This window comes from Crocodylus siamensis, chromosome 9, assembly GCF_052110815.1.
Source record: "Crocodylus siamensis isolate JL-2025a chromosome 9, ASM5211081v1, whole genome shotgun sequence".
Lineage (NCBI taxonomy): Eukaryota > Metazoa > Chordata > Crocodylia > Crocodylidae > Crocodylus > Crocodylus siamensis.
This window is the reverse complement of record NC_143403.1, coordinates 31,561,694-31,589,256: the sequence shown is the minus strand read 5'-3', so window position 1 is coordinate 31,589,256 and position 27,563 is coordinate 31,561,694. Positions and strand designations below refer to the sequence as shown.

The 27,563-nt window shown below is 45.9% G+C and overlaps 1 protein-coding gene across 1 annotated transcript in view; it reads left to right on the top strand.

Annotated features, from left to right (window-relative positions):
- The window catches only part of LOC149857272 (ferritin heavy chain A-like), a 54,443-nt gene that overhangs the window by 20,318 nt on the left and 6,562 nt on the right, over window positions 1–27,563 (top strand). Inside the window, exons 7-8 of the mRNA XM_090063291.1 lie at window positions 6,860–6,937; window positions 25,167–25,264. Coding sequence (XP_089919417.1) covers window positions 6,860–6,937; window positions 25,167–25,264 — 176 coding nt within the window. The remainder of the gene's footprint in view (window positions 1–6,859; window positions 6,938–25,166; window positions 25,265–27,563) is intronic.

The following is a 27,563-nucleotide window of genomic DNA, read 5'->3' as shown; positions in this document are numbered from 1 at the left end:
AGATGATTGCAGAAATAAGGGCCATTATCACTGTAATTAAATGGGCAGTGGAAATATGGCTAGCAAAGCTTCCAGTGCTGCATGCGTGTCTTGGGCAGTAGCTCTTGCAGAGACACAAGTGGACATTATTCCCATGACAACTTCTACAGCTACAAACATGTTCTGTCGCTACATGTTTTTTGATATTAATGGATCTGATCCACGCAGGCCCATAATGCTAGATGTCTTCTGTTAAGGCAGGTAAAGACGGGACAGCAGCTGTCATAGCTGTTGGTTTGGGTTTTTTTTTTTTTTTTTTGGTGAGAGACTGCACACCCAAACTGCTAATTTTTTTGCTCAAGGGCAAACTGCTGTCATCTAATACATTTAGTTCCAGTAAGTTTGGCCCCCACTTTAAGTACTATTGCTGCTGTCATTACATTAGAGCCATTAGGTAACACTAAGGTTGCTCAAACTAGATGTCTTGGTCATCTAGTGCCTCCAACTTCAATTACTTGATAAGGGGTTCCTTTTTTAATTCATGGAATCTAAAATGCAAATCTGGGCACCTGTGTTTAATAGCATGTTGATTTTGACTTCTTGCTTTTTATTGAATCTGTACGGGGATCTGAATTAAGGAGCTAACTACTGCTTCCCCCCCCCCCCCCCCCGGTGGGTCCTTCTTTTGGGGGTTGGGCTGGCCGGACTTCCTAGGACTGGAAATTAGAGGAGGTAAGTGGTGATAGCCTTGCATGCACCTGGGGAAGTGTTAACAGTTTTGCCTTTAGGGCAGAAAATTCTTCCAGTGACACTAGTGCTCGCCAGCAGAACCTCCTCCATTGGTACAGTTACGACTTCTTCATCTAGTGTGTGAGTCCCATTTCCTGCACGGATGATGTCAGTCAGCACTAACTGATACAAATAGTGGACGGCCTTCTCTAAATTAGCCGATGCCTGAAGGGTAGGGTTAAGCTTTTCTTCTAATATTATCATAGCTGTTGTCAGTTGACTGTAGTACAGCAGAAAACTCACCCTCCTGCTAGCTGACACCAGCCCGGACATAGTGGGGATCACTGAAATGTGGTGGGACAACGCATGATTGGGCGGTGAATGTCAAGGGCTATAGGCTGTACAGGAGGGACAGGATAGGAAGGAGAGGTGGGGACGTGGCACTCTATATTAAGGAGGAATACACATCCTCGTCGATTAGCAAGGAGTCAGAGGAAGGGCACTCTGAAGTGCTTTGGGTTAGAGTACAGGCACTTGAGGGGAAAGAGACTTAACAGTGGGCATCTACTACAGAACTCCCAACCAGGGGGAAGAGCTTGACCAGGAATTCTTGGGTCAGCTCACTGAGGTAGTGAAGTCTAAGGATGTCTGGGAAGTTCAGGTCCCCCATGACTACCACATCTGCTTGGAAGAGCAGTCAGCCAGGTCTGACTGCTCACATAGGTTCTTAGAGTGCAGGACCTCCATCTAACCCAGGAGGTACACAGCTCCACCAGGGGAGATGCTTTGGACCTAGTGCTGGACATGGGTGACGACCTGGTGAGGGGGCTGTGGGTGCTTGACCACCTGGGTGACAGTGATCATCGCCTGCTGGAATTCACCATCCAGCACAAGGTGGCAAAGGCTTGCAGCAAGGCAGCAGCCCTAGATTTCAGGAGGGCAGACTTCAACGAGTTAGGGAAGTGCTGAGGTCCAAGAGGGGAGGGGAGCCAGGTGTCCAAGGAGAGTGGTCGCTTCTTAAGGAGATGGTCCTCCAAGCCAAAAGGAAGGTAATCCCAACGAGGATCAAAGGGAGCAGGAGCCTCCATGGCTCACCAAAAGCATCTGGGAATGTCTCCTTGCTAAAAAGGAAGCTCACACCCAATGGAAGGAAGGGGTCATCACCAGGGAGGACTATACTGCTGTTGCTTGGGGATGTAGGGGGGCAGTCAGGAAGGCCAAGGCAGAGATGGAATTGGGGCTAGCTTCCCAGATTAAGAACAATAAAAAATCCTTCTTTAAATACATAGGGGGTAAAAAGAAGGTTCTGGGTAATGTGGGGCCCCTGCAGGACACATTGGGATATTTGATCGTCACACCAGACGACAAAGCTAACATGTTTAATGATTTCTTTGCCTCCGTCTTCCTAAGTAGGGACCAGAACAGCCACCTCCCTGCTGGGCCCCCCTTGGGGCCCCAGGCGAGGCCCACCTGGGTCAAGGGTTAGTGAGGAACTAGTTAGGGAACTTCTGGAGGGACTGGACATTCAAGTCAGCTGGTCCAGACAATCTCCACCCTAGAGTTCTAAAGGAATTGGCGGAGGTCATTGCAGGACCCCGGCACAGCTTTAAAAGCACTCATGGTGCTTTGGTGTGGTGCTGGAGGAAGGCCAATGTGGTTCCCATCTTCAAAAAGGGGAAGAAGGAGGACCCAAGAAACTATAGGCCAGTTAGTTACCTCAGTCCTAGACAAGCTGTTTGAGAAAATTATTCTGGCATACATCTATGAGGGGCCAGCAGGGGACTGCATGCTTAGGGGCAACCAACATGGGTTCATCAGTGGCAGGTCCTGTCAGACCAACCTGGTGGCCTTTTATGATCAGATCACTAGATGCAGGGGTAGCAGTGGACATAGTCTTCCTGGACTTCTGGAAGGCTTTTGACGCTGTCTCTCACCCAGTTCTCATAAAGAAACTGGGGGACTGTGGTGTTGACACCCACACAGTCAAATGAATCACCAACTGGCTGGAGGGCCGCACCCAGAGGGTGGTGGTGGATGGGTCCTTCTCAACCTGGAAGGACGTGGGCAGCGGGGTTCCACAGGGCTTGGTCCTCGGACCCACACTGTTCAACATCTTCATCAGTGACTTGGACGAGGGGGTAAAAAGCACCCTGTTCAAATTTGCTGATGACACTAAGATGTGGGGGGACGGGGGCACACTGGAAAGATGTAACAGGCTACAATCAGACCTAGACAGGTTACAAGGGTGAGCGGATGAGAATAGGATGGGATTCAACACAGACAAGTGCAAGGTGATGCACCTCGGGAGGAACAAACTGGCACCATACCACAGGTTGGGGGAACTCCCCTCTTGTCAGCACAGAGGCAGAAAAGGATCTTGGAGTTGTCATTGACTCCAAGATGAACATGGGGAGGCAGTCAGGAAGGCCAACCATACCTTGTCATGCATCCACAGATGCATCTCGAGCAGGTCCAAGGAGGAGATCCTCCCCCTCTATGCGGCACTGGTCAGGCCGCAGTTGGAGTACTGCTTCTGGTTCTAGGCATCGCACTTCAAGAGGGATGTGGACAGCGTGGAGAAGGTCCAGAAGAGGGCCACTCGCATGATCAGGGGACAACAGGGCAGGCCCTATGAGGAGAGGTTACGGGACCTGAACTTGTTCAGCCTCCAAAAGAGAAGGCTGAAGGGGGAGATCTTGTGGCCTGTTATAAACTAGTCAGGGGGGATCAGCAGGCACAGGGGGAGTCCCTGTTTCCCCCGAGCACTGCCAGGAGTGACCAGGAATAACGGTCACAAGCTGGCAGAGGGTAGGTTTAGGTTGGATATCAGGAGGCACTACTTCACGGTCAGGGCGGCTAGGGTCTGGAACCAACTTCCAAGAGAAGTGGTGCATGCTCCTACCTGGGGGTGTTTAAGAGGAGGCTAGATGAACACCTTGCTGGGGTCATTTGACCCCAGTACTCTTTCCTGTCATGGCAGGGGGTTGGACTAGATGATCTACTCGGGTCCCTTCCGACTCTAGAAACTATGAAACAAAGGCACATTTTCACTGGCTCCTGAAAATTGATTCAACTGGAGCTTGGGGCGCAGAATTATTTAGGCCACCTCAGCATGATTCTCAGAGATTGCTGAATCCCTTTCAGTATGCATTTGAACTACCCAGTCTATTACTGGTTCCCCCAGCTTGGATTTATGCTGTTCCTAAATATCTTGTGTTTCTGCATGGGTAAAAGAATGTAGTTCTGTTTGGGGGTTTTCCTCTTGAGGCTCTGAGTGAGTTACTATTATAGGAAATGTCTGGCTGACTTCTTCCCTCTGGGCAGGGACATATGGGGGCGGTTCAGCATAAGTCTCATCATCAATCTCTTCTCCCTCATCTTCCCAGAGCTCTACTTCCTGTTTCTTATACAAGCGCTGTTGTACCTTTTTGAAAGGAGGCTCCACAGCCTGTGTTAACTGTGCCTTCCTCTGAAGGGAAGCAGCTGCCCAACCCATGCAATTATAACCTTCCCTTCTTTTTGTTCTAAAGCCTCCAAGCAACTCTGAGCTTCTCTTGCAGCTTCACACACCACACTGCTGGAATTCTTTACATCTTTTAGTTGTTTACTTAATTGGGTGTTCTCTTCCCGGAGCTGGGAAATCTTTTCAGCCCCCAACTGCAGACACACAGCCAGCAGCCATGACAGACACCTCTTCTTGGGTTTACCCTGGGTGGCAGAGGTGAACTTAGCCCACTGATCAGGTATGGTTCCTGGGTCATTTGGGGCAGACCTCAACTTATCCTCATCCCACTCAGGATTCTCCATCCCTGTTACTTCCTTAAGCAAAACCAGCAACTGAGCCCACCCACCCAACTTCCTCTTCTGATGTTTTTCTCCAGATCAGAGTCTCTCAGTCCTATTCATGACACCAAATTTTGTCCCAGCTACCTGCAATGGGTTGGTTCAGGATGGAGAGTGTGGTTGGGGTGAAAAGGTAGGAAAGGTTTATTGATCTAACAAACGTGTAATTAGACAAAGCTTAACAGCACAACAAAGACCGACAGTAAATCTCTGAGTCGGCAACTTTGTCGGCATTCCCCTTTTATGCTTTCTTTGTATACAACAAGTCTCTTGAAATCCAGCAAAGTCGAGCATCTCCAATCTATGCTGTCCAAAGGGGTACCAGGAAGGACCCTGATATTTAGTCTTCAGGCTTTTCAGGACCCACCACCCTACTGAATTCAGATCTCTAGTTTCTCTTTCACAATGATAGCTTCGTTTATTATGCTGCTTTCCTTCAGCCGTTTTTGTTGTTGTTGGGTTTTTTTTGGATGGGGATGTGCCAGCAAATTTATAGATTTTGTTTGTTTGTTTTCTGGGTTTTTTTGAGCTAGCTGTTGGCTTACATCCAATTATAGTTCTATGCTACAAACTTTCCTTATGACTGACCAATAGCAGTACAAGCCTTTGTGCTTTCCTTATGATTAATTATAGCTGTGCCATCGCTAATGAAGCTGTCTTTAAGCTATGGCAAACTGTATTAACCACATACAGGAAATGCTTAACCACAATGGCTTCCTTTTACATTCTTTCTTCTAGTTTATAAACATTCCACAATACATAGATAAGCAGCAGAAAACCAGGTTTTACCCTCAGAAAGCTAGTTTAGCCATTGCAGGATGCCTCAGCAAGCACTCTTAAGCAGACACTATTTTGCTGTCAAGAGACATGACCAAGTCACTGCTGCATCCCCTCCCCGGACATTCTCCTCGGGCAATTCACTAGTTATATTATATTCTTCCTGCTGCCACAGCCAAGTAGAACTGCACTGCACACCTGCAGAACCAGATCGGGAAGCATCTGTGGCCAGAGCATGTAGTCTTTTGGTAGCCTTTTTTAGTCTGTCCATGCATAGTGTTTCTGGGGAACAGAGGCATGCAGGGTGTGTGATGTCCTGCACACCTTTGTTTTCCGGAGGCACGCTAGAGCCAAACTGACAAGCAGCTGTAGCAGAAAGGTCATTCCTGTGTACATTACGTTATTCAGGCAGGTATGCCCTTCCTGCTGCAGCACTCCTGGCTCTGCAGAGAGGCATGTGGCACAGTATCTGTTGTCAGTAGCATTTATATCCTGGCTGCTGCTGCCATGGGGTGAAACTGCCCCCGGTGCCTCTTTCATGTCAGAGTCAAGCTAGGAAGAGCCACCATATACATGGCACATATGCCTGCATAGTATTATGTAGGTAAGTGCACCGTTTCTGATGCAGCTACTTGGCAGTTTGGCTCTGTGTCTCCTGAAGAGAGGCATAAAGGGCAGTTTCACCCTGTGACAGCACCTCTGGCAGGTTCTTGTGGCACCCCAGTTGAGAACCACTGATTTAATTAAATACTACATGCTAGTTTTAGGGTTTAGAAAGATCACTGAGTAGTACACATAAGCAGGGAAATTGGGAGGAGGTGGGGGAAGCTCATTTACCTTCCAATGTATATATTGGAGAATAGTGTTCTCTATAGCTTTGTGGGGTGTAGAGAATGGAATAAGAGAAATTTCTTTAACTCTGTGCTGGGCATTGCAATCCCAAACTCCACCTCCAATACTATTGTGAAGTATGGTAACTTTGTTATAGATGATGATAAAGAGGTTACTATCATAATTAAAACACAAAAGCTGTTCACTTGATGCAGTACTTTGTGGCCTGTGGAAACATGCAGGTTCTGTGTGTGAAATACACAAGCCCTTCCATGTCTCTTGGTGGCAGTCCAAAACTGTGCAGTCTCTCTAACCATTTTCAAAGTGTTCAGCTCATAGTTTTGTCAAAGTATTATACTGAAATGCATGAGCACAACACTGACTTAACCCTTTTTTTCTCTGGGCCTCTTTAAGATGACTGTGCCTCTGCAAAAGGGTAAACAGCTAAATGTGGTTTGGGATTTCAAACAGGGGAGAGCTTGGCCTGTAGACATATTTGAAAATTTATGCCAGACTTTGAAACTTATCATTTAGGATACAGAAAAAAAGAAGAAAATCAGAACCAAAACATTTTGAAACTGAAAGTCCATGTTTTAATGGAAAATCTTCAGTAATATCTGTCAAATTCCCTTTACTAAAAAGTATTATGTTTTTGTTTTTGTTTTCTTTTGTGAGTTGTTTTTGTTGTTTAACTATTTAGGGTGAATGCTGTTTGTCTATTGACTACTGTGAAGATTGTGGTGACTTTCTTGCTTTTGACAAACTAGATGGATGCCAGGTAAGAGGAGATACAGGCTTGGAAAAAGTGGAGGAAATGTGACTTTTTGTTCTTGGGATACTGGGAGGGCTGGTCAGTCATGGATGGATGCTATGCATTGGTATGTTAGATGGAAGCTGTAGCTTTGGACACAAGTTCATTTTCCCAATCTATGGTATCATAACTTGTCTAGTCCGATCCTTTGACCTCACTGAGCAGAGGAGGAGTCATCAAAAGGACCATCTCATTGTATTATGCTGACGTGATATAGTGCAGTTGACCTCAGGATTGAGTGAAAAGCTAACAAGGACAGAGTTAGCATGTGTTTGAAGGGGAACAAAGCATTGCAAAAAGTAGGGGAAGACAGATCAGGATTTTGTGTATCAGTTTGGGATCCCTGCTGATCTGGTGTCTTGGTGGTAGAGACTTGGCAACAAATGACAGAATGAAAGGAAACCACAAAGAGTCTGTTCCACCATTTTAGCCCTCGAGGTCTCTCTGGTTAACCTCCAAAAGGAGTAGGAAAACACATAGGCAATGCATAAGTGGTGGCAGTGGGGGAGCACAACCCCATGCCGCTGCTGCTGGGCATAGGGTCTGGCCAGGTTGTAGCCCTATGCCCCACTGTAGGCACAGAAATTGCACCACTGACATCACCCCCACTGCTGCCCGGCCCTGGTCCTGGCAGCACCCCTCCCTGCCCCCCCCACCATGTTTCCAGTGAAAACAGACCATCTCTTTACTATTTTATTTTTTATTAGCCTCAAATTCTAACACAGCAATTCTTGGCTGATTGATTGGGTTTTTTTGTTGTTTTTTTTCCCCCTCTCCTTCCCCCCACAACAAGTTCATGGTCCTCTTTGTTTGTCAAGCAGAAATGTATTATAGCCCTCAGATTGTATCAATGAAGTTTTTTGTTTTGGCAACTTTCAGTTTTTCTGTGTGGTGGTGTTTTATGTATTCCTTCTGTCAACATTTATTACAGTCTGTTGTAACTTCTTATGAAACCTACCCTAGTTCCCACAATTAGGAAGTGGGTCCCAATTATTACAACAGCTGCACTGCTAATCTGATGGGGGGGGAAAATGTCAAGGTGTACACTTTAAATGCGCAAGAGACTTTCACTGCAGCTTACCTCAGAATTTTCTACACTAAGCAAATTTTGGTGTGGGTTACTTAGTTTGGCATGATTGGGGGGTTGTTTGTGTTTGTGTTGGTTTTTACTTTTGCTTGTACTGTATCTGGTATCTTATAAGGTGTCTAGATGCACCCTAAATCCCACCAAAGCATTTCAAATCCATTCAGGTACATGATAAAAACTGTAAGTGATATAAAATGCTTATTACATAAGCTGAATTACATAAACTGAAAGAGGCACCTGGCAGTTGATTGAGACCATGAGTTTGTCTTCACTGGAGTTTTAACCTGGGGTTTCTCAATACGTTCTGCATTTTCTACTTGAAGTGCTGTAATGTTGCCTTGGGGTAAGTCAGTTGCCTTGCCCTGAAATACTGGCCAGACAGTAAAGAGTTAACTTACTTTACATAGAAATGTGTAGGAATAATTTCATTGAACATGGACCTCCACTCCTGTGTCTAAAGAGAACCTATAAAGCAGCAGCTTGCCATGGCTGAAGATGGTAGCATTTCATCAAAATCTTTTTTTTACTTTGCTACTGACCATTATGTGGCCATGGGCTAGTTACTTTGCCTAACTGCTCCTGCTTCCCCTGCCCTGACTCTTGCCTGTTTTGCTTAGGGCCTTGTGTCCACAAGAAAACTCTGTGTACACTAAGCTAAGGCATGAATTTACTTAGCAGCTACTCTGAACAAAGTCCTGGGTAGAAAAACTTCTTTGTCAATGTTTCTTACCATGTGTATGAGTTTGGATGTAGCTTCTACACGTTACTGTAGTAACAGCAAACTACATATAAATGTGATCTCCAGGATTCTGCAGCAACAAGGATCATATCTTGACAACTTTAATGATTTTCCACAATCAGGGAAACCATGAATTGGTGGAGAAAGCTTGAGCCAACCATCTACAGTCTACTCTCCAGAAGCACAGAATTTTGTGAATGTGGATTAACCCAAAATCCCAAAATATACTGGAAGAGATGCTTACAGGAAGAATCAAATCTGCTTTTATGTTAGCTTTAGAGGAATGGACTCTGATTCTAAAGAAAAAAATATTTTTGTAAGTCAAATGACTTCAATTGTTCCTCCTACATTTCAAATGAAAGAAGATGCAGGTGATTTTGAAAAGAATATAATTAACCAATGGGACTTGCCACAAAATGACATTGGAGCCAAATGCTTAGTAAGCTTAGGGTTAGAGAATTATTTGGCTAATGAGAAGATTACAGTTAGTTAGTTAAGATTGGGGGAAAAAGGGAAAGGGTTCATATCTTTTGATCTATGTTCCAGCTGTTATGTTATGGTGGTTAGCGAGAGAAACTTATTCTACCCATTATGAGGTTTCCTGTGATTCTTGTAATGAACAAGCTGCTACTGCAGTAGATGGAATGCTCGTCTGATCTGGCTCGTCTGATTATGGCTCTTTCTTTGTGACATGAACATCTTTACATTAAAGTCTTCTCTGCCCAATCTATTGACTCTTCATTGTCCTATTTTGCCATTTACTTTTTGGGGTTCTCCTCCAGTGTTTCATTCAAGGTGTGCTAGGCTTTCTGTTGGGGTTAGTGATTCAATGATAGTCCCTTTCTCCTGCTTCAGTGTCCCCCTTCCTTTGGCAGTATCTATATGTTCCGCTGGTAATTTTAGTGGATTATCTAATGCTGATCATGCATCAGACAACTGAATAATGTTTCTTTTATGAAGTACATGCCCTTTCCTTGGATAACTTAACCATATAATTTCAAATACTGCTCTTGATGCTTAATTCACAGTAGGGTATTTAACACTCATTTAATTTTTATTTCACAAGAACGTTACCTTTCTTCCCCTTTGCCCTTCTCCCTGCCCCTCACCCATTGTGTTGTTCTTCTTTACCCTGCTGGTTTCTTCTTTCTTGGCTTTTGTTTTAATTAGTTCAGCATATATGGCCTTTGACCCAGTCAGGATTATGAAAGCATTGAGACATTAGTTACTGCTTAGAGTTAGACTAACGAATTTTTGCATTTGCACTCTTTTGTGTTTAATGTTTTGCCTTGGATGGTGTTCAGTATTCTTACTCATTTGTTACAGGAATGGCTAGAAGCTCTAATCAATCTGTAGTCATAAGAACATAAGAGGTTATAGTGGGTCAGATAACCTGTCCACTTAGCTCCTCAGCATTTTGTATCTCATATTGAAATAGAGCAGGTAAGCTGAAGAGTATTTATATAGGGACTATCAATACTGATGTGTCCCCTGTTTCTCTTCCTTCATACTGGGCATGTCTACATGAGCAATTAAGGTTCATAAATAAACTCCAGAGCTGCTTGCTCTTTGGGCATGCTGTTTGAACATGCACTCAAGAGTAACTAGCTCCAGAGTAACAAGCTCCACAGTTTATTCATGTGCAGCATGGTGAGCAGTGTCAAAGCAGACCCAGCTGGCAGGGGGGCCCAGGAGCATCAGCCTGCCAACTTAGGGCTCCTTGGACTCAGCTCAGTGTGCTGCATAGGGGCTGGCTGGGGCATGAGGGTGCTTCAGCACTGGGCTAGTTAGCAGTAAGCCCTGCACTGAAACACACTTGTGCCCCAGCCAGCCCCATCAACACTGGGGCTGGCTGGGGCATGTTTATACACATGTTCCGGGGGGGGGGGGGGTGTGGGGGGGAGGGTGGCATTAGAGTGGCTCTGAGAGCTGCCCTAATTAAAGTACCCAGAGTGTCTCATTTATCACCATCCCTGTGCTGAAAAATGGTGGTGGAGGCGCTTTTAAAAAAAAAAAAAAAAAAAAAAAAAAAAAAAAAAGCTTTAGTTAAACCACCCCCGCTGCCATTTTTCAGTGCTGGAATGCTAATACACATGACTGGAGTCTGCTGGAGTGCAGCAGTTATCATGCTCCAGCTGACTTGATTAGTTGACTGTGCTCCAATATACTGTAATTACAATGTGTTGGAGCAGCCTTGCTGTACCTGTATAGGTGTCTTGCGTGTACTGGTGTGGTGTCTTTTACTTTGCAGCAGGACAGTACTTGTAAACTATCCTGCTGTGGAGTAAATTAGTTTACTCCAGCCTAATAGGGGTGCATGTGTAGATGCCAAGATGTTTTCTGCACAGCTAATTAGTCAATTGCACAGTAAATGTCTTGCATAGATATGACCACCGTCTATCAATTAAAGGGCTGAACATAACCCTGTTCTCATGTCTCATACTTATAGGTCTGTCTTGCATAACTTTTCTAGTCCTGTCAGAAGTGTAGCAAGCTCCTTTGGCACCAAGGACTGGGTGGGGAGGATGCTAACCACTGTAGGTAGGAAACGAGGTGAAGGAAAGAAAGTCTTACATGCTGCTGTCCTCTATGGCCAGGCAGTGGAGAGCAGTCTGCCATGGGCAGATTCTTGTGGGGCTTAGGGGAAGAAGAGGGTGGCATTCTGGCACCCCTTAGTTGGTGCCTGGGAATTGCACTCTGCTTGCCCCCAGCCCACCCTACTTGCACTGAATTCTGTGTTCCCTGTGTTTTTTAGCTCAGAGAATTTTTACAATTGGCCTAAACTCCATGGAAAACCAGATTTGCAAACCAATGTATAGTCCAAGCTGTAAACCAATTCAAACAGTTTTGCTATAACAGTAATAAAGCTTCTGAAAGAGTTTTGGATGCTTAGGCTAAGAGTCTACAGGCATTCAAGAAGACTGAGGCTGAAGTGCTCTAATTTTCTAGCCTGGCTCTAAGCACCCAAGATTAGACCGGGAGCAAACAAAACAGAAGTTAGCTCTTCAGTAGGGTGGGACTTGGAGCCTGTCTGCATGGGCCAAGTCCAGCCAGAAGGGAGGGATTGTTGCAAGCCTCCCAGTGTACCCTGCAGGGTCCCCAGGCTGCTAAAAACTCCTGAATAAAGCTAAACAGCCTACCCACCCCTGACTGGCTGCTGGGCATGGGCCACCACACCCCCAATCCTCTGCATTGTAACTTGCATGTGCCTTCATTTTCTGGCCTGCACACTCAAGCAAGTGAAGAGACCCAAGAGCTGCAGCAGGTCCTGCTCATTTCCCTGTGTGAGTCTCACTGGAGATTGTGGGACACTGTGGCCACCCACCTGGACCTGATACAGCAGTGGCTCATCATGGCATGCACCCTCATGGTCATGAGTCACCAGTTGGCCATCCTGCACATGGCCCCCCAGTGCATCCTGTGCTCACCATGCATGTGTGCACCCCGGATGCCTAGATGGAGTGTGTGCGTGTGCACCCACGCACGCAACTCAGGTGTCCAGGGTGTGAATGGGCCACTGACTTTCATGAGGCTGATGAGGATGTGTGGCAGGGCACTGTTTGTGTCTGCCACTTTAAGGGCCTGGAGCTGGCAGCTGCCAGGTGCCTCATGAGGGCAGGCGTTTTGAATCTGGAGCTGCCTATACAAACAGGACAGTTTTTTTGCTGCTGGAGGCATCATCTAGAGGTAAGGGAGGAGCTGTAGGGGATGGTCAGGAGGCTCCTGGTCCTGGGTACAACCTAAAACTGCACCCTGCTGGGAGTGAGTGGCTTGGTTGGGCTCCCAGTGGCACGGGTGCCCCCAGGCAATGCCAGGCCAGTTACCACCCCAGTGAAAGGTGGATCAGGGCACCTTAATTCCTAGCCCCCACAACCGAGTGGGTTACCCCTTTGTAGGTTCTGGAGGGTGGACCCCCGGAGAGAGAGAAAAGGCCATAGAGGTCTGGAGGTGGGCCAGGGCTAGTGAGCCAAAGGTCCCAGGGGGACCACACCTGAAGGGGAGGCAGTTCAGGGAGCTATGCTGCCTAGTATGAAGGTGGATGAGACTGCCTGACAAGAGGAATCCAGGTGGGGTTCAATTAGGCAGATTCTGGGGCCCAGTGTGGGGGCTGGTGATGAGGATAACATCAAGATGCCAGCTGCGAGGCTTGGGCTGCAGTGTAGGGGAGGAGCAGAGATGCAGATAGTGCCCCTTGGCATTGGGGCAAAAATGGGCAGCCTCCTGCTTAATTACATCATTAATTAATTACCAGCAAGGCATGGTGGGTGAGAAGGTGGGCAGTTAGCCCAGAAACAGGGAGGCAGGCCCGGTGAGATCGGCTTGGAGAAGGCTGCCTGTTACAAGATGATACCTACATCTTGCACAAATCCCTCTTCCCTGGATTGATGGAGAGTGGCTCCTGGGGTCCCTAATTTTATTCTCAGCAATGTCATTGAGCCCCTGCGCCCCCAGTCCTAGTCATGGGGGGGGGGAAAGGGGGTTAATGACACTGAGGGGGGCAGGTCTGGGGCTGGGCTGGTGCTGCAATTGCAGGAAGGGGGTTGAGGGTTGCCCTGAGGGGCCAATACAGTGAGTGCACTGTGGGAATCAGAATCAGTTGGCACCCACTGGACTTACCCCTGCCCTCTGATCTGATCTGTGGGTGAAAAGTGCTGTTGGGCTGCTTGCTGGCCTATCCAGGTGAACATCCCAAGAGTCACTCAGTCACTCGGCTCTCATGGCCAAAGTAATGGTTCCCATGTGGGAATCCTTCTATCACATGTGTCCCTTTCCTGGACTGAGAGGGAGGGAGGGAGGTCTGGGGGTTTTTGACAAAGGGGATTTTTTCTTGTTCCTGAAGTGTTTGCCAGACATAACTAAAAAGTACCTCTGTGCTGAAATTAGTGTTTACCCTATGCTTACTGAGCCAAATAAACACTATCAATGCCTTTCTGAGAGTGTGCTTTGGGTGAAAGGGAGCTGTTCATATACAATGCTCAGGGTATTTGTACTTAGGCTTGAATCACCTATAGACTGTGGCATGGCCCTGAGAGAGGCGGCAAGGATGTGTCAATTGCACAGATTTATACTCCCATTGAATAGGACATGCTCTCAAGTGCCCAGGAGTGGAGTGAGGGGAGAACTTGGCACCTCAGCAAGGGAGGGTTGGGGTGTGGAGAAAGCAGGTGATTCACCCTCCCCCTTTCCCTACACCCCAGCATTCCTGCCTGGGCTGTATAATTCAAGGGTCCTTGACCTCCAATTGGGGAGGCAGCTGGCCGTGCCCCACAGACAGACACCCTGAAGGCTCCAAGGATGCTCTCCCCAGCTTAAAGGTTCAGTGCCCTGTTGACAACTCCCTGCTTCCCCCCACTCCCCCAGTGTACTGTCTTCAGTATGGGAACCTGGGAACTTATAACTGCAACCAAAAAGCCTTCCAGTACAATATGTACCTGTGGCCCAGATGCCTGATGCCATTGCCCAAGCCAGTGAGCCCACAGGGTTGGCTCCATGCAGGCCCAGTGCCAGTCTCCTGCACCTTTCCACCCAGCTGCTGCTCGAAGCTAGAGAAGCCATGAGAGGGTCTGCGTGGTAGGGTGCCTGACCCTGGGGATTTCTGGAATGGTTTTCCAAGTGCCGGGGCTGGGATTGTGCAGGCTCTGTGTCAGGTGTGTGAGGTGATTTTCATAGATTTCATAGACATCAGGGCTGGAAAAGACCTCGGGAGATCATCGAGTCCAGCCCCCTGCCCAAAGGGCAGGAAGTCAGCTGGGGTCATAGGATCCCAGCAAGATAAGCATCCAATTTACTCTTGAAGGTGTTCAATGTAGGTGCTTGAACCACCTCCGATGGCAGACTGTTCCAGACCTTGGGGGCTCGGACAGTAAAGAAATTCTTCCTTATGTACAGCCTGAAACGGTCTTGCAGGAGTTTATGACTGTTTGACCTAGTCATACCTTGGGGCGCTCTGGTGAACAAATGTTCCCCCAGATCCTGGTAGTCACCCCTGATAAACTTATAGGTGGCCATCAGATCACCCCTGAGCCTACGCTTTTCCAGGCTAAGGAGTCCCATGTCTCTCAGCCTATCATCATAAGATCTGTTTTCCTGACCTCTGATCATGCGCATGGCTCTCCTCTGGACTCTCAAGCTTCTCCACATCCTTTTTGAATTGTGGAGCCCAAAACTGGACGCAGTACTCCAGCTGCAGCCTCACCAAGGCTGAGTACAAAGGGAGAATGACGTCCCAGGATTTGCTTGAGAAGCATCTATGGATGCAAGCCAGCGTTTTGGTCGCTTTACTAGCCGCAGCATCGCCTTGCAGGCTCATGTTCATCTTGTGGTCAATGATAACCCCCAAATCTTTCTTCTGTAGTGCTATCCAATGTAGCACTGCCAAGCCTATAAGGATGCTGCAGGTTTTTCCTCCCAAGGTGGAGAACCTTGCATTTTTCGGTGTTAAACACCATCAGGTTCGCGTCCGCCCATTTGCTGAGCTTGTCCAGGTCAGCCTGGATCACCCGCCTACCTTCTGGTGTGGATGCTTTGCCCCAAAGTTTGGTGTCATCGGCGAACTTGGCCAGTCCGCTCCTGACTCCAATGTCCACATCGTTAATGAAGATGTTGAACAGTATGGGTCCCAGGAGAGAGCCTTGAGGGACCCCACTGGTCACAGGGCACCACGATGAGTGACTGTCATTCATTACAACCCCCTGGGTCCAACCATGGAGCCAGTTTCCCAGCCAGCGGATTGTGGTGGAGCCAAGGCCACAACTGGCCAGTCTGGCCAAGAGGTGATCATGGGATACCAGATCAAAAGCTTTTCTGAAGTCAAGATATATGACATCAATCTCTTCTCCCTTGTCCAGGTGATAGGTCACCTGGTCGTAGAAGGAAATGAGATTGGTCAAACAAGACCTACCTGCAACAAACCCGTGCTGGCTATCCCTTAGGATGTTAGCCTGGGCCAGTCCAGCAAGGATGGCCTCCTTAATAAACTTTTCTAAGATCTTCCCCAGGATAGACATCAGGCTAATGGGCCTATAGTTAGCCGAATCCACTCTCCTCCCTTTCTTGAAGATCGGCACCACATTGGCCGCCTTCCAGTCTTCGGGCACTACACCAGTGCGCCAGGAGTTTTCAAAGATCCATGCCAAGGGCTGGGCTATGACGCTTACCAGCTCCTTGAGTACCCTGGGGTGCAGATTGTCAGGGCTGGCTGACTTGAAGGTATCCAGCCTCTCAAGGTGTTCCTTCATGAGGTCAGCATTAATGGAGGGCAGGGGATTTCCCTCACCCTGACCTCCCTGTCCTGTGGTTGGCATGGATGTCCCATGGGATTGATGAAAGACTGACGCAAAGTACCTATTTAATAGGTTGGCTTTTTCCTAGGCATCAGTTGTCAGTTGCCCCATCTGGTTTAGCAGGGGTCCAACGTTGCCCTTGCTTTTCCTCTGGCTCCCCACATATCTGAAAAAGGACTTTTTGTTGTCCTTGATGCTTGAAGCTAGTTGGAGTTCAGTTGCAGCCTTGACTTTCCTGGTTTGCTCCCTGCAGGACCAGACCAGCGCAGAATAATCCTCCTTGGAGGTGAATCCCGTCCTCCATCCTTTGTAGGCTTTCCTTTTTAGCCATAGGAGGTCCGCTAGGTCCCTGCAGAGCCAGGGGGGCTGCTGTGCCTTCTTGCTGCCTTTCCTCCGTGTTGGAATAGATTTAGCTTGTGCATTGAGGATCGCAACCACTCTTCTTGAACTCCCATCTCCCTGGGGTGTTGGTCCCTAAGGGCCTGACCGACAAGCCTCTTGAGCTTGTCAAAGTCAGCTTTTCTGAAGTCAAGGACTTCTGTGTTGCTGACTGACTTGCCAGCTTTACGGCAGATGGTGAAGGTGATCAGCTCGATGGGAAGCTAGGTGACAGCGACCACGATCACTAGGTCGCCGATTAGGTCGTCCCCCGTAGCCAGTACCAGGTCGAGCAGCGCTTTGCCTCTCATTGGCCCCTAGACTTCTTGAGTCAGGTAGAGGTCATCCTCGCACGAGAGGAAGCTTTGTGACCACTTGGATTTCGCTGAGTGATCTTCGCAGGAGATGTCCGGGTAATTGAAGTCACCCATGACAACCAAGGTCCTGGAGCAAGGGGCCTCAGTCAGTTCCCGGGTGAACTCCTGGTCAAGCTCAGGACTTTGAGTGGGAGGTCTGTAGTAGACTCCCACCATTGTGTCCCCTGTGCTGTATTCCCCACGAATTTTTACCCAGAGGGTCTCTAGCTGTCCATGCCGGTCGCCAACGTCAGCTTGCAGGGACATGTAGCTTTCCTTCACATAGAGAGCTACACCCCCGCCCCTTTTGTCAACACGATCCCTCCTGTACAGGGTATGGTCCAGTCATGGGTGGAGTCCCACCAGGTCTCCGTTATCCCAATGACATCATAATTCTTTGCACTGAGCAGGAGGACAAGCTCCTCCTGCTTGTTGCCCAGGCTCCTGGCATTAGTGTACAGGCAGGCAAGTGTGCCCTTGGGGGCTCTTGCCTTGCCCACAGATTGTGCCAGGGCTGGGGCAGGGGTGGGCTCCCTTAAGTGCCTTAGTCTGCTGGCTTTGCAAGGGTTACTCAGTGGGCCAGCAGTGGCAGTAGTCCCCCCCATTCCCCAGGGGGCTTAGTTTAAAGCCCAGTGGAGCAGGTCAGCCAGCCTGGCTGAGAAGAGCCTCCTCCCCAGGGGGGAGAGGTGGAGGCCATCTCTTCGCAGCAGCTCGCTGCCTCTCTCACCAAAGAGCGGGCTGTGGTCATGGAAGCCAAAGCCTTCCCGATGACACCAGCTCCGCAGTCTTTGGTTCACTACGTGGATCCTCCTCTCCTTCCTCAGCCCATAGCCTGAGACTGGGAGGATCAACGAAAACACCACCTGAGCTCCCAGACCCCTAAGCCCCGCTCCCAAATCCCTGTAGCACCTCATGACCTGGCTGGGGGTGCTCCGAGCCGTGTCATTGGTCCCCACATGAATAAGGAGCATGGGATAATGGTCTGTGGGCTGGAGGAGCTGTGGGATCCTCTCCGCAATGTCTTGGATGCGGGCCCCTGGGAAGCAGCAGACTTCCTGGGCTAAGGGGTCGGGGCGGCAGATTGCCCCCTCAGTGCCCCGCAGGATGGAGTCTCCCACAACAAACACCTTTCGCTTTGTCTTGGGGAGAGCGGGGCCAGTAGCTGCGGTCGAGCCTGGGTTGCCTGCAGGAGCTGGCAACTGAGCAGGCTCTGCCGGGGCTGCAAGAGGTGCGAACCTGTTGCTAAGCTCCGGCGAGGGGGGGGCCTTGGTGCGGCGGGCCTTAGGGCCCTTGACCACCTTGGTCCATGCCCCTGACTGGGCAGAGCGGGAGGTCCCAGTGTCCTCCTTAGTCGTGGAGGGAGACGGAGCTCTCCCCTGCGGCTCCTGGGGGAGAAGGGCCTGGCAGTAGGAGTCTATCTCCTGCTCGCAGTCCCTGATGCCACGCAGTCTCTGGACTGTGGCCTGGAGCTCCTCCAGCTGGCGCGCCAGAGACCCCAGTAGGGAGCAGACCCCGCAAGGGGAGGGGGCCATGCTCCTGGGCCCCAGAGCCTGAAAAAGGGACAGGCAGCCCCCGCAGCCAAGAGCCAGGGGCTCCGTCTGCATGGAGCCCGGAACCATGGGCTCCGTCTGGGCGGCCGTCTCTGAGGTGCCCAATGGGGGTGGGGTGGGGGGCACGGACTAGATGTGAGGGTGACCGTTCCTGGGTTTGATGCATGGATGGAGACCCCTTAACCCTCCTCCCTTTCTTCCCCCAAGCTGCAAGTCATGGGTGGCCATGATCTGAATATAACAGATAAATGAATGCAGGAGTCTGTAACATGTGCCCTGTGTGTAACCAAAGTAACTTTAATTTTAGGTTCAGCTAAGGATGTTTTACAAGCAGGTGTACAAAGCATCCAAGGTTTCTGGGACTTCGTGTCTATGAGCTGAACGCAATGAGTTTCCACTTCTCCATCCTGTACAGAGTGCAGGCAGTGTAAGTGCTTCTCACAGTCTACATTTTACACATGCATTTGGTTTCCCCAGGCAAGATGGGAAATAGTAGTGCTACATATTAGTATGTATAGGTATCCCGGTGTGTGTGTGTGTGTGTGTGTATTTTTACAGTAATAGGAGTTGGGGCTCCTGTCTACACCAGGGGCTCTGTAACAGCATTTGAAAAGTACAAGCCATTTTAACAGTGTAACAAAACTATTTAATACTTTTGGTAGAGGCTGGGGTTAGAGGGTATTTTCATCACCAAACTGATCTTGATGCCATTCTGAGCCACGTTAAATAGTCGGGAATTAAATATGATTTCATGTCAAAAGCTTCATGTTCATAAGGGAACTTGCCCGTTGCCAGAAATCAGTGCAATGAATTGGTTCTTAAGACAGGTTAACTGTGAGCAAAAGCAGTCCTAGTTTCTTTGAGCCAAAAATACTAGCTGAAGCACATTCAACCCTTGCTCAACAGCACCCATAATGCTATGCAATACAAGAAATTCAGAAAAAGCAGTTTTCTTTATGTATGGATGCATCTATGCTAACTGGAGGGAGAACATGGGCAGGCCGGAGGACAGATGCTTGACTGACTCTTGTCAGCAGCTGCCCAGAGGTGGGGCTTGCTGGGCACTTGGGCAGACCAGATGGGCTCTGGCTGAGGAGCACTGCCCTGAGAGAAGGGTGAGTAGGGTGCTGCAAAGCCCCATGGGTTGCTGGTGGAATGTGACCCAATGTGAGTTACGATGGGATCTGGTACAGGTGTTTGTTACAGTGCTGGAACCTAAAGTGCTCAAGTCTGATACCACATCCATTCAGGGTTACCTTAGAGTGGGATCTGCTGTTTTTACAATGTTCTGCGTGTCCTGACAGCACGTTTGGTTATGACTAGAATGCTTTTTGAGTGCTTACCAAGCAATGGTATAACTTCTGTACCCAGTCTTAAATTGCACACTTTGAGGATTAACCATCGCATCCAATAAATCTGTGAAAAAAGAACACCTGGTTAACATGAAATGATACACATCTACTTCTTAACAGTGACCAAATGTATTGTCTGCCACATTTCTCTTCAAGCTATGCCAAGTTATTTCTGAGTGAAAGCACAGAGGACTATGAACATTGTGAAACTGAAAGAAATGCAATGTTTTTGGAATTATAAGTCTCAAAGTTCACATTGTTCCTTAGAGTAAAGGGAGTTGTTTTCCTTGATGGATGCTGTCAAGTCTTTTGCAGTGGGTTTTTAAAGGCTTGTTCCTACAAAAAGGATGGGCGTGCTGATTTCGGTCGCAATAGGCTTCCCTTTCTACTCCAGATCCCTCAGCTAGTTTACGAACCTGGATGCCAAGACACTCTGGGTTCTTAAATGCTGATGTGGATATGTACTTGCTTCTAGCTGGTAATAGGAACAGTGTCAAATGATTTTGAGAGGTGGGAAAGGTTAGGCTGGGTTAGAAGGGTATAGTAGAGCCATTGCTCTTTTATACTTTAGATACCAGAGTTAAGTATTATCTTGTTTGGGTGACCTTTGTTATTAGATGCATCTTATGTGAGAATTTACTATTGCTCTGAGAATTATGCTGCACTTATGTCTTAAATGCACATTCAGGGCCTCAAATCAGTGTCTCTTGGTGTTGGTGTTGTATTAGAAAAAGTTGGGGGGGAGGATCAGTCTTGCAGTGCAACTGTGTACACACATGACAAATATGCAAAAGAGGGCATAAAGAAAAGCAGCAGAAGAGCCAAAGGCAGTAACAATGAAGGCAGACTATTCTTATTGTTTATAATGTTTCTTATGAACTCAATTAAATATGTTGCTTGTAGGGCTGCATTGAAATAAATTAGATTTTCACTTAAGCCATCAATGGAGGAGGTATATCTGGATCCAAATGAGTGTAGATGACAGTAAGATAGTAAGCAGATAGTACAGTACTCCAGAGCTGTAGTGGTACTGAATCTATAGTGCATTCACATAATAACCAGGTGATTCTGTGCCATAAGCATCTGGGGGGGAGGGGCACTGTCTTTAGCCTATGGTTGTTTTGAGCCTACCACATTTCTTGCATATCAAGGGAAGAAACAAGATGTGGGTTCAGACTTGCTTTCTCTTTATCTGATGCACGGTACCCAACCATGCTTCTCTTGGGATTAAATTATACAAGTGGACAGGTGTGTGTGTGTGTGTGTGCGTGCGTGTGTGTGTGTGTGTGTGTCTAAACTATCCATCCTGATATTATTTGGTATTGTCCTTTCTGTTGCTTTTAGGAAGCCAAGGGTATTGGTATAATTACATTTTGGGCAACCCTGTCAAAGTCTTTAAAACAGCAGATTTCCCCAATGTTATTTGTAGCACATTTTATTACATAATTTGTTGTTTAGCTTGTTTGCTTTTAATTGGTGTTCACCTTGATGCAACAGCGTTCCATCAGATTGGCTTTAGTTTATTTGTAAATATTTTTCATCTTTCTTGTTTAAATCTATTCTGGACCCCAGCTAAAATAATGGGCTACTGTGTATCTAATAAAAATAGCTAAATGGTATTGGCTATGTTCACTGCAGAACATTCCTATAAAGAATTGACTTTCTTTTGTAAATCAAGTTGTCATAGAAATGTTCTTCACTGAATCAAGCACATCAGCACAGCTGACCTCAATGGCAACTGCCTTCACAAAAACAAATAAAGCTTAGAGTTGATCAAATATGTTAATAGTTTAGGGGTGGGGGGGAGAGTTCTGGTTCAATAATAACCAGAAAAAAAAATTGGCAAATAAAGCAAGCTGTTCCCAACAAAAGCTCATGCCTCTATGAACCAGTTAGTCTCTCTGATGCCGCTCTGCTCTACCTTCTTCTTGAAGAAAATTAATAACCTTATGAAGTAATCTTTTTTTTTTTTTTTTTTTTTTGGTAATGCAAATTGTTTGGAAATTTTGAAAAGTTTCTGCCAACTGCCTCTGGGAACTTTTCCCCTCCAATTTCACAGTCCTGCAGACTAGCCCTTGCTCTGCCTGCTTTATCTTCAGACCTGAAGAAGAATACACTGCATTTGAAAGCTTTAAGTCTAAAGTAAACAAGTCAAGTTGCGAAGGAGAACCCATAGTGTGTGTGAACACAAACCTGCTGTCCCTGCCTACTCGCACCCCTATTCCCAAACACAGGGGTCTAGCACATAATCAAAAAGCAAAGAAATTTATATGTACGGTTTTGTCAGTACCTATATTCCCCATGCTTAATTAATGCTTTGAAACACTTGATAAAAAAAATTTGCACTTTTGTGAAGAATTTCTTATATTAATCAGTGAGGAAAGGTATAGTAAATTAATGGGAAGAGAAAATATCATAAGACTTACCACTTAACATTTTCTTGACACCTCAAAGCCAAGATATTACTTTTAAGAACAAGCCTAAACTATTAGGCACTCAGCATAATCTAACAGTGTTAGTCATTCTTGAAAATATCACACGCAAAGAGGTTAACTGGGGTGTAAAAACAGGAAAAACTAAGAAATGATGCTCTCCAATTCAGAGGATTACTATTAAATGGACAATATCCTCAAATCTTTGGTTCAGTGCTATATGCTCTGATGTTTTCTTCCCCAGTAAGCTTTTATTTTCAGACATGTTACAGAGTGTACTACACCTTTAGGGCACATTTTCTTGAAATGTATCTCTAAGGAGATGCCCTGTCCTACCCCAGAACTGGGTGATATAAAGAGGAAGAGGAAGCTGAGCAGGACAATCCTGAAGGTGTGAGTGGGCTGCTATAGTAAGCAACAGTCATTCTCCTGAGTGATGAGTTTCGTAGATGTTAGGCCTGTGTGTTCATACTGATAATGTTTGTGGCATGAACACAGTGTACCCCCAGAGGCTGAAGGGGCATGGCGAGCTCGTGCAGGTGGTGGCAGTGCTGTAGGCAGTGGGAGCATGGTGGTGGCAAGTGGGGATCCCCTGCAGGCAGCTGTAGTGCTGTCAGTGGTGGGTTTGTGGGGCAGTGGTGAGCACTGACCAGTGGTCAGCAACTACTCACAGATGATGCTGGCGGTATTGGTGGCGAGTGGGGACTGCCCACAGGTGCCGCCAGTAGTGGCGGTGGCACCTTTTCACAGGGGGTACACTGCCATGCTCAGGGGATGCACGTGCACCCATGCACCCCCCCCCCCATGCATTGCCATTGGTTTGTGGGACTGAACCTTAGAGGTAAGGGGTTCATGAATTGCTATGAGATTTGTCTTAGAGAGAAAGCAATCTTAAAGGAGACATGCTTTTTGTCTATTCATTTAACTTTCACCCCTGGTTTGGTTCCTTTATAGCAGTGGTCCTAAACCTCCTTAGATTTGACAACCCGCAGAAAATGCCAGTTCGTACATTTCACTCATTTCTTGAATATAGAAAAATAATAGAGCAATTCTTGTGTTGCAAGGAATAGGAAAAGACTACAACAGGTTTGACACAATGGTTACCTGTTTGAAACCCATGGGTTTATCTTGTGAATCGTGTAAGTGTTTGCACATGTAACTGTGCTAATGTAAGGCTGTAGCATGAACTGAACTAAAGTAGCTGATGTTAACATACAGTGTAATAATAGTGAAATGTAACTGTTAGTTTTGTCCTGTAAGCAACTTGAAAACTCCATTTTGTATACTTCTGCTTGATGTAAGTGAATGAACTTTGCATAGCCTTTATGTATCAGTGTGTGTAAAAGGGTGAATGGTGAGAGAATGGCATAGAGATAGGAGAAGAAGATTCAACTGTTTATGTAAGCAACAAGGTGCCAGATGGAAGTTACCAACCAGTAACTAACAAATGGCTGAAGAATCCCTTTGAAGCTCGAAGGCACGAAGGAGATAACAAAAGAAGAAATTCTGCCTCATGGGCAACAAAAACAATCCAAGGCTAAGATAAGCTGAAGACAAAAGAAGAACAACTGCAAAAACAAGCTGGGTATGGAAAAACCCCAAAGCACTGAAACAAAGGATGCCAATCCCTAGAAAAGAACACTTTTTGAAAATGCCAAGTTGGGTGAGTTTCTTTCTCTACTGCTGTTTCATCGGAGCACAGATGAATCTGTTCACCACGCTCCAGCTGTTATCTTTAAATCTGCTATCTTCAAATCATCATTGTCTACTCAGTAAGCCCGGGTTGGCCACCCTGGGCTGATATTGGGCGACTATTGCTGGTAACTATATCTGGTGTATATGTGGATGAAATGGTGGTTTTGTGTATGTGTATGCCTGTGTGTAATGAAGTGTATGATGATTTGTGTGTGTTTGTATGAATGGTGTGCCTGAACCTCTAAGTCTAACTCATGTAATCAATAAAAGTGGCATCTTGCCTTGTCTCCCTTTATAAAGTCTTGCTCGTGATTTGAGCAATTGGCAATCCATGTAACATTTTTGGTGGAGAAAGCGTGTGGGGGTGAATAAGGTTCTATGTTGCAGTTATTGAGCAGTTGTGTGTTTATCTGTATAGCAAGTCTTGTCTGTATATGCGTGTGTCTGTCTATCTAAAGGTGTGCACACCACCCAGTGGTAGAAGTGCCGGGTATAGTAGTCTCGGGTTAGACCGACCACTTAGAAAAATAGAGGGATACTTGGACAAGTTGTTTATCTTGAAAAGCTTACTTTGTGATTGTGAACAATTAAGAAGCTTGCTTTGTGGGTTATGGACTGCCAGGGTAGTCCGGACTGCCTATAGAGAGGGGTCCATTGTTTTGGTTTGAGTTTTGTTTTCAGGCTTGGTTATCTTGGAAATTGGACTTTTTGGCATGTTTTTATGGATTTGTATACTGGATTTGAGTTGTAACTAACTTTAAGCAGTAAGAAAAATACAGGAGATGCAAGTTAAAATGTTCAGAAGAAAAACAGTAAAGAGTGAGGCAGATGTCAAAGATCCCCTGCCTACATATCTGCAAGATATGAGTCTTTTAAAAAAAAAAAAAAAAAAAAAAGAAGTGCTGCAGTGGTTTGGACATAGTCCTTAGACCAAGCAGGCAGTATCTGATGCATATACCATTGCAGACTTAGTAGACAAATTTAAGAAAGAAGGCTGCAGCAATATGGCTTTTATGGGAGCCTACTAAAAATCTGTTCCTCTGCCTAACTAACTGTTAGGAGGCATTTTAAAGGGGTTAGCTAAAATTTGCAGTACCCCATGGCACTCTTAAAAGGATTTCACTGCACTCTGGCAGTAGCATCCTGATTTAAGAATCACTGTTTTATACAATGGTGCATGTTCATGAAGTGTAAGGATTTTCAGAAGTGGACAGTCTTAACCTAACACTGCTTCCAGTGAAGTTAATGGAAATAAAATGGGAGCAGAGTTTAGAATGAGTACTTCTTTACTCCTTACTCTACTCTTTACTTTTTACTCCTTTAGAATGTGGTGCTTGTATCAGGAACTATTGCACACTTGACAGTGACCCTCCAGAAACTGCAGTCTTGTACATTATTGCATTTGCTGCTTGGAGAAGAATGGTAAGTAGAGGCACTAGAGTCACTCTCTTCATTTTGCAATAGCTGGCAAAGGGTCTTTATTTTGTTTCCATATAGCTGCTAAAGCAGAACAGGAGAAATATAGTAACCATGGTTTCAGATGTGCTGGGAGTTCATACTGCTTCTTTTTCTAGGTAACGAAAATACTGGTAAAATGAAAAAACAAAAAACACTTGTAAACCCACATATCTGATGATTTTAAAGCAATGGGCAGTGCCTTTTTAAATGGCAAAGGGTTTCTACTGTAATATTGCCAGTATAAAGTAGTCGACATTTAAAACATCAATAGTTTCTACATTTGCTGCAGAGTTCTGACATTTTAATAGTGACCACTGGAGCTTTTATTTACTTTAAATGCTCCATTTATTAATTCTTTTACTAACTGTATTGGCAATTCGGTTGTCTCTAGAAGAGGGCATCTCTTTTCAGGACTTCTGCACTTGGGGAGATGGGGGAGGGGTTTTAATTTCATGCTTATTGCCACTGAAATAAGGTCAACTGTATAAAGGTGGGCATTTATTTCCTATTGCTGGCATTTGCATTTGGCTGATGGAAGGAAGAAAAACGCAGCAAAAAGACAAGCATTTTGTTTTCTGAAAATATACTGTGTAACAAAACCTCTGCTTTGGAAGGCAATGTGGGTTACTGGAAGGAGCAATAAACGGGAACTTCGGAGCACCAGCTCTATTCCTGGCTCTGACATTTTCCTGTTGCTTGACCTTTGCAAGTCTCTGTTCCTGTCTGGATTTCAGTTTTCCCTCTTATAAAATGTGAATGATGGTATTGACCCCCTTTGGGAAAATAAAATGAAAAATGCACTGTTTAAAAACAAGTAGACATTTTATTATTATTATTAGAATTGTGGAGGATTTATCTGGCATTATCTTAACAGACTCCAATGCTGGTGTAGGCTTTCCTTTCACAGAGCTCATCGGCAGCTCTGGGGCTCAGTGTGTCTTAATGGAAAAAGAAGACTTAAAATGCCCTCAATTTGGGGGGAAAAACAAAAAAACCCCCCATCCATCATAAACTAGTCCTTCTGCCAGGGAAGTTTGAGAAGAATTGGCTTAGCCTAACATATGGAGTGCATTCTAGGAAATCTGCATTCTTGGCCAACCTAATTGGCTCTGCCATTGTTTCAGATGCGTCTCTTGAGGCCCATGTTAGGTAGGCATAGTATAAATGCAAAGCAAGCAAGACTCAAAAAAGACTTTGAATCTAGTTTGACTAAGTGTGTGGAGAAAGGAAGTACTCCCTTTTCTAGATGGGGTACAGAAGCAAAGATTGATTTTTTTGGGGGGGTTTTTTTGTTTTTGTTTTTTTGACCCAAGAAAATCATAACAGAACAACTGTCATTAATCTGTAGATTGTAGCTCTCTGAAATACAGGTATACTGTAACATAATTTATTACTTAGAAAGGCAGTCCCCACCTTGAGAAGAATCTAGGAAGGGACTTTAATGAGCATGCCATACTTTAAATTTTGGTTGTCTGCTCTTGGATTTCTCCATAAATGAAGTAATTCAGCTATAATTATGATTTGCAGTCATACTTTGTGGTTCAGCACCATGTTATTACTCAAAATTAAAAACAGACTACCTATTTTTTTAAAATACAAAAACATTAAAGTGGTAGCTAAATTAAAGCTAAGATTGTGCCAACTAAAGGAGTCCTTTAACGGAAGTATATAACAATATTAGTTTCCTGCTAAATGCTGTTATTTGGTTTCTTATGCTAAACCTCAGCTAATCAGTTCAATCAGTGTAACTGTGAATTAAAAAAAATCTTTAGAAGTGTTTCCTGACATTCTTTGCTTATCCCCACCTTCTTTTGTTTCTTAAATTGTATGAATTCTGAAAAAGCACAAAGAGATTTTTATCTGTTTTGTTTAAATTCACTGAAGCCAAGGGGGTAGTTCTTCCATTCGTTATATTGCCAACTGACTGGATTTATTTTACATCAAAAATGTGTTTGAGGGGGGCTTTTAAGCTACCCCCTGAAGAAGTAGGAGCCAGAAGCTTGGCTGCTTGTCCTAAGGAATCCATTTCCATTCATTCTCATAATTTTTCAGCTTTCACAAAGGGAATGCCTTGGAATAGTCTCATATAATTAAAGCTGTGATTATTTTTTTCCTTCATGTACTTCTAAGACCATCTCTGTTAATAAAAAGCCCACATAAGTTATCTCCAGTCCAGTGAGTTCCAGAGGTTTAAAAACTGCACTCCTGGAGGTGATTTTTGCTTAACCGCTATACTGGAATAGAAATGTGAATATACAGATGA